The 7,618-nt window shown below is 37.5% G+C and overlaps 1 protein-coding gene across 1 annotated transcript; it reads right to left on the minus strand.

Annotated features, from left to right (window-relative positions):
* Positions 1 to 1,467: 1,467 nt before the first annotated feature.
* On the minus strand, positions 1,468 to 5,887 carry med6 (mediator complex subunit 6). Its single transcript, XM_074660970.1, has 8 exons — positions 5,800 to 5,887; positions 4,146 to 4,305; positions 3,735 to 3,826; positions 3,365 to 3,447; positions 3,143 to 3,251; positions 2,810 to 2,925; positions 2,672 to 2,699; positions 1,468 to 2,182 (listed from the first exon to the last, which is right to left on the minus strand). The coding sequence occupies exons 1-8, from the start codon at positions 5,819 to 5,821 to the stop codon at positions 2,052 to 2,054; spliced, it is 741 nt and encodes a 246-aa protein (XP_074517071.1). The 5' UTR covers positions 5,822 to 5,887; the 3' UTR covers positions 1,468 to 2,051.
* Positions 5,888 to 7,618: the final 1,731 nt, after the last annotated feature.

The following is a 7,618-nucleotide window of genomic DNA, read 5'->3' on the forward strand; positions in this document are numbered from 1 at the left end:
TCTATAATGTTCTTTCTGATCTCCTGAGACAACTCTCTCCTTAGCTTTCTGTGGTCCATGTTCAGTGTGGTACACACCATGATGCCAAACAGCACAGTGACTACTTTTCACCCTTTAAATAGGCAGACTGACTGATTGAAGGTTTGAAGATACCTGTGATGCTAATTACAGGACACACCTTAGTTTAATATGTCCCTATGGTCACATTATTTTACATCTTTTCTAGGGGTACCATCATTTTTGTCCTGGCCAGTTTCATTAGTTTGTTTTTTAAAATGATTCTGTTGAACCATAATTCAAAAGCAATGACTGATTTTCATTAGTTCATTTTCAGTAAATTTTTATTTATTATTACTTTTGTCAGTTTCAAGTTATTTCAGTGACCATTGTGGGTTTTTCTTTCTTTAACGGAAGGGTACCAACAACTTTGCCTACGTCTGTATATATATTATATATATGCACAATTGCTTTGTGCTTTCTCTCCTAGGTGAAAATGAATATTTCTGAAATAATATAAAAAAAGCAATTGTGCATATATATATATATATATAAATAAATATATATATAAATATATATAAATAAATATATATATAAATATATATATATATATATAAATATATATATATATAAATATATATATATATATATAAATATATATATAAATATATATATATATAAATATATATATATATATGCAATTGTCCGTGATATTTTTTCAATGGAAAAACTGACGTTCCCACTAAAAATGAAAAAGAATATCTTTGACAAGAACTGGGAAAAATGGATCATTTACATGGAACATGAAACATGAGACATGTGTTGTTGGAGAATATATACGTTTCCCCTGACAACTGTTTTTGTTAAATGATGTACTGTACGCTGAATTTGTTAAGTGTTGTATTGTTTTTTGAATTCTGTATGGATGCTCATGATGTTCAACCCAGAGCTGAAAATGCAAAATGAATATCAAAGTTTAAAAAAGAGTGACTTAATATATTTGACTTGAACATGACTCAATGCAGTGATGACAGTCAGAATAAATGCATGATATAAAAATGTATCATTAGGCAATTAAAGGCTCGGATCAAATGTGACAAAAAGGCGACACCTGCTGGTCAAACTCTCCCATTTTCAAACTCATTTTCTGCTCAATTTATACCCCTTTGTAACCTTAGAAAAATACCCAACTTTAGTAAAAGTACAGACATATAAAAAGTAAAGGTATTCATTCTGCAGAAAAATGGCCCCTGTGACTAATATATAATAAAGAAAATAAAGGGGGCTCAGGGCAAGTCAACATGAGAGCAGCGGGACAGAAGTGAATAAACTTCAGTCCTCATATAAATGATTTGAGTATATATATATATATATATAAAAAATATTTAAGTTGATATTTTGTTCAGATCATGATGAACTGATCAAGCAAGACTCGGCACTATTACTTGTCAACAATTGAACACATCAGGACACAGTAGCTGATACAGTTTAATAGAAAAACACACAAAAAGTATTCCTTACAAAAAAAACAGGTGAAAGTGTCTGTAATTAAAGAGAGGTGCTAAAGTCAAAAAGCTTTTTGCTTTTCAGATGAGATGATGCATTATGACACATCACCCTGTAATGCAGACAAGGAATTAAACTGTCCTCTGAAGTCACTACAACACAAATATTACGCTGATGTCAACAGTAAACCGACACTGATGTCAGCTTATCATCAAAAAACCTCATCCTTAGTGAATACTGCTAAATGCCTGCGGGCCTCAGGCAGTTAACCCCCGTTTGTAGTACAGCTGCCTGAGATGTCCATGATGCCAAAGTTATCACGTGCACAAGACTAAGGTTACAGTGTAAGAGTAGTCCTGGCACTGAGACAAGGAACTGACATTTTTTTGTGCCAGTTCATTCTTAGCCTCCTGTAAACTGATGAAATGAGCAGACAATCTTGTAAATTTGTAGGAACAAAAATACTCCCAAACTGTTCCTTTAGTTAGTCGTTTAGGACTTTCAATTCTTTTCTCCATCTTCCCAGAGTGTGAAACGAAGGACTCTTCTCACTGTAGTCTGGCTCTCTTCTCAGGAGGCGGTTTGCTTGGCGGAGCTGGGGCGGAGGTCTTTGTGGCTGGTTCCCTTTCCTCTTGTTTAACAGCTTCTGTTGGGGGTTCAGGCTCTTTCTTCACCTCAACTGCAATACAAGAGCATGCAATTAGAGGAAAACTCATGGATTTTGTGGATATTGAGTCACTATCTTCACATCAAAATCTGAACACCACGTACTTTGAAATATAGATGTAAAATCGAACATTTCTGAATGTGAAGACAATGTTATAGCACTGCCAGTTATACGTAGACCCAAGATTAAAGGGATAGTTTGGGTGTTTTGAAGTGGGATTGTAATTCCCCCTAGTTTGGAGAAACAGACAGGAGTTACGGCACAGAACCAAAGCAATGTACTGCTATGGACGGAGGCAGCAAAATGTATTATAGCATACAACCCCACTTCAAAACACCCAAACTGTCCCTTTAAGTGAAATAATACCACAAGTGCACACAAAATACAAATGAAAAACTATAGACAAGCAGAATTTGAAGAAAAAAACATAACTTTATTTACAGCACTATTTATTATGTGACTATAGGATCTGAATATAACGCAACTAATTCAAGGTCATACCTGGAATAGGCTTCTCCCCAGGCTTGGGCTGAAATTGCAGAAAGAAAAACAGTATAAAATTGTATTATAGGAAATTTCAAATGAAAATATTGAGAATACTCAACATGAATAACAATTTTGAGTCGGAGTAACATGTACCTGGTAGAACGTTGGTGGAAACTTTGACCTGAGGTCCAGAAGGAGCGTGTCGACACGGTGCCTCTGAAACAGTGAACTCGGCTCCTCTTTCTTCTTTGACTTGGGTTTGTTTTTTTCTGTTAAACAAAAAAAAAGAAAGTTAATCAGCTTTTGCCAAAGTCATCATATTAAACTTGAACTCACTATTAAAAATATTCTGGGATTGCTGAACACCATTGCTATGGCTCTTTTTTATATATATCTGTGATCTCGTTACAGGAACTATCCCACTGCTAATAACACTACCACTTAAACGTCTAAACTGTAAGTTTAAATGAACTGCCAAAACCTAACCTCTCTCCTCCTGGTCCTTGAAGTGCCACCAGTATCCTTTGGATGGGTGATAGCGACAATATGACATGGCCTCATCAAAAGCCGACTGGATTCCATGGACAGCAGAAAGCTAAAACACATTTATGTCACATAATTTATTTGTTATCGAAAATCCACCATCAGCAGCCTTAATAATACTCCATTTCCAAGTGTATTTTATAGGATCAAACTATAAATTCTCACCGCTCTGGAGCTGATAACTGTTCCCAGGTCTGGCGCCTGGTACACCACTCCTGCTATGATGTAGTAGTCAGCCAACGGAATCACTGGAAGATGAAAACATACAATAGAAGTGGTAATAATATCATCACATAGAGCATGAAATGAACAGTTGTGTGTGTGTTAAAATTGTTTGTGACAGCCATGAGTATATTAAATAAAATAAATACACTATGCAGCTGGATAATGATGGAGAGGACACATGTGGTCAGCTGCGTCACTGATACTACAATTCATCAGGCTGCTTATAAGGTAATTTCATCTTTATTAAACAGTAATATACATGTGCTTTGTACAATATCAGTAGCAATCATCTACACGCTATATTGCTCACATTGTGTTGGTGACTGCCTCTGTTGTTTCCGGATTATGTAAAGAATTGGCTCCTGAGCATGAAGAAGAATGTACTCCACTCCCACCATCTGACTGAAAATAAGACAGAAACAATGTTTGCTTTTAGTTTTGCAAATGTCACTCAGTACAACAACTTGCAGTTCTGTACTGAAAATATATTTCTGACCTTTAAAACAGAACAAGTCTTAATAACTTCTATATCTGTGTGTTTTATTGGGATTTGCTTAAGCTCCACATGTTAATTAATCTGAATGAATCCTACAATGCATTCAGTATCATCTTTGAGCCGATACCACTCTTAGTTCAATGTGACATTTAATTTCTTTATTTCTTATTCTTGTGCAAATATTTTCCAAGTAACACAAAGCTGCACGGTGTAAGATAAACTTACTTCAGATGTTCCAGAGTAAGCCGCTGCATCTTCACTACTTCATTATTACAGGTTCGGTCATAGAAAGGGTTACTTCTCTCAGAGAAGTAGTCCAGTACATTTCCAGGGTTAAGAATCGGTACCCAGCCGCTGTCTACCCAGGATATCCCAAGAAGGTTGTCTGCAAATTGAACGGAAAATGTTACTAATGTCGTAAGCTAAAGGCTGGTCAATTTTAGTACATTGGTTACATGTGAGGTTCAAAATGATATTAGGATTTTGCTCAACACTTTTAAGGATAAATGGATGGAGCAGGCACTAATGTTATACACATCATCATCATCATCATCATCACCATCACCACCACCACAGCCTCAGGGTATAATGTCGAGCTCTGTTTTGAAAAGTATAATTAAAAAAAAAACACAGCTTCAATCAGAACTTTGCCACCAGGGCTGTAAGACCTGAGCAAGTATCCCAGAATAAAAAGCTAAATCCCATCATATTTAGACCATTCCTTTAGCCTGTTTTGAAATAGTTGGGTCTTCAGGTATTTCAAGTTTTTTTTGTTTCTTTATGTGGATATTTGTGTGTTATGTTTATGTTGCTTATGACAAAATAAAATCAAGTATTGCTGCAGGTCCAGCAGGATGCTGAACAGCTTCTTCCCACAAGCGGTTAGGCATGTAAATGGACTGTGTCCCCTCCCCCCCCACACACACACACACACACACACACACACACTCACATCCAACCCCCCAGCATTAACACAGAAACAGTTTTAAAGCCAGTCACCTGTCAAAGACAATTTTTGGAACAGTAATGCAAACAGCACTTTACTATGGACATAAATGCACTTTTCTCTGCTGCTAAACACGACTGCAAATTGGCTGAAACGTTTACTTATTTTATTGTTTTATTGTTATTTTTAGGTATTGTTAATTTGAATACTTATTTGTTCTATCTTTTTAATGCGCTGACAGGAGCTGGGAGAAACAATATTTCGTTTCCTTCTGTGTATGCAAATACTCAGTGAAATGACAATAAAGTGAATCTTGAAAGTCAAATCTTGCTTTGCATTTGAATGACAATCTCTTCCCTTTGTTGTTGGTTGGAAGTATTCCAGTTTTATATCAGTATTAAGTTCAAAATAAATGGAATAACATATAGTATAATATATATATTATATATTATATGACATATAGATCAGAAGTGATTGTGATTTATCCTCCTACATCTCATAAAGGCTGAACCCTTGAGTCACATTAACAGTCATTTGTTACTAAGGAAACTGATGTTAGTGAAAGGAGTTTGTTTTCAGTTGTGGTTACACACATTACAGTAACGTGGCTGTCAGTGACCGAAACGTTAACTTCAGAATAACGTTATTCGAAACCTCCGCTACCAACAACATTGCTGGAGTTTATATATGTCTGTAACTCGTTGTTTTATTGACTACTTTAGGAGCCAGGCAGTATCAGCTCAGTTAGCCGACGTGCTATCAAAAGCGGAGGAGATGCTAACCGTTGCTAACTTTAGCTTCTAGCAGCAAATATCCGCAGCAGCTTTCTCTCAACGGTCCAAATAAATAAGAGTTATTAAACACCACTCCAGCCAAAAAAACAAAAACACTGAAATAACTTTCTAACAGATAATAAAGCGGTGATTTATCTACCTTTGAAATCCATCGCTGCCATGATGTAAACAACTTGTCTCACAAAGACGACGTCATCTTCAGTAAACTTCAGGTCGCTGTGTGATGACGTTGCCTTCATAGTTTTAATTAGTTAAATTGGAATAAAGGGCACGAATAAAACGTAGAAAAATGTGCAAAAAGAGACAATAATGTTATTTTTCCTCATTGTTTTATTATTTTATTGGCAGATATAAAAAATCTAAGTGCACATTGATTCAAAATGTCATTAAAGGGACTGTTTGTAACTTTTCAGTCGTATAAATCTACCGGGTCGGTTTCCCATGCTTGCTCTTATATGCGTGCTTGTGTGTGGCCGGAGTCTCTGCTGTACTTTGCTCCTCTGCCTGTTTGCCTTCACTCACACACCGCGCGTGTTCTCGCTGTCTCGCTCCACCTCTACACGCGCATGCGCGCACACTCCACACTGCAGAGGAGTGAGTTTAGCTCTGAGAATATCTAGTGAATGAGTGGATGTTTGTGCAGAAATAAATTCTGCAGCTCCTCCAGACAAACAGAGGTTTTCCGTGTCTTGTGAAGTGACGGGGCTCCGCAGCGAGAAACGTTATCGTCTCTGACCGGGTGCAGGTGTATCCTCTAACTGCGGTCGGAGACGATAACGTTTCTCTTCAAGCCAACACTAGGATCAGCATTGATTCATGGAGAGACCTTCGTCTGGTCAGCTAACATTACTGCCAAGCAGCTGAAATATAGAGTGATATTGTGGTTTTAGCTGACGTGTGTCGCCTCACTGTTTTGAGCGATGCTCGTTCATGTCTATTTAGAGCGAGGTAGCGCAACCAGACGCTGACTTTCGTTGACTTAACAGCCACAGGTGTCGCTGTTAACAAGCATTTCTGAAAGTTACAGAACAGTCCTTTTAAATGTATTGTATTAGTAGTGTTTGTGCATGTGTGCATCTTTCTTGACAACAACAACCAGGCCTAGGGGGCTATATCTAGATCCCAATTAAAGGCGCGTGATATTGCAAACAACTATCAGTTTGAGCTTTACGCAATAGCTACAGCAACAGCTTTCATGGTTCACGGTCTTTATTTCTGATCAGCAGCATTTGCTCCAGAGAGCTGAAATTCCAGAGACACACCCAGACAGCTGGTTCACTGCCCTGTGAGTGTGACAGCACACACACTCAGTGTTGTTGATCAAATGACAGTGAAAAAGCTCTTTTGTCAGGGCAAAGGACGACCATATTCATCACCTAGATGCTCCCCTCTTCATAATAGAGGCTCATAACAGCATTACCCCGCATAAACCCCGAGTTGAATGACATCATAGCCTGTCATTAGAGACCAGAGCCTGTCATGAATGTGTCCAAAGTGGCTGCGCAGAATGCCTGCAGTCTGGAGGAGAGGCAGGCTGCAGGCTGCTCGGGCGAGAGACGACAGGCTGGATGATCATTATCTGATTCATCTGAGTGGAGATGACTGCATTCCTCCGATGTGAGATAAGAGCGAGAGACTGAAAGGGATATTTAAGTGGAAGGAGGGAGCTGATATTCACTGTCCTCAAGTGCTCCTCCTTCACAAATATATTTAATTTGAGGAGGCTGAATTATTGTAATATCCAAAGGAATTTGCATGCATGGCACAGAGAAATCTGATAAAATGAGGCATTATTTATTATTACATTCTCCGGCTTTTATTTGACTATAATAAACACAAAATAATATAACAGGAATATTTATATATTTTTTGTCAATTCAGAACAAATCAGGCTCGCTAAATACCTGATTGAAATTGACATTTGTCACTTTCAATATTTTTATTTTCAACATAACAAA

The sequence above is a fragment of the Sebastes fasciatus genome, chromosome 15 (genome assembly GCF_043250625.1).
Source record: "Sebastes fasciatus isolate fSebFas1 chromosome 15, fSebFas1.pri, whole genome shotgun sequence".
In the NCBI taxonomy this organism is placed as follows: Eukaryota; Metazoa; Chordata; class Actinopteri; order Perciformes; family Sebastidae; genus Sebastes; species Sebastes fasciatus.

What these genes read in the sequence shown, in the direction of transcription:
- med6 (XM_074660970.1), bottom strand. Translation starts at nt 5,821, where the DNA reads ATGGCAGCGATGGATTTCAAAG. An exon ending in CAAGGACCAGGAGGAGAGAG is followed by an intron (nt 2,926 to 3,142) that starts GTTAGGTTTTGG and finishes TTTGTTTAACAG; the next exon opens with AAAAAAACAAACCCAAGTCA. An exon ending in TTCCACCAACGTTCTACCAG is followed by an intron (nt 2,700 to 2,809) that starts GTACATGTTACT and finishes CTGCAATTTCAG; the next exon opens with CCCAAGCCTGGGGAGAAGCC.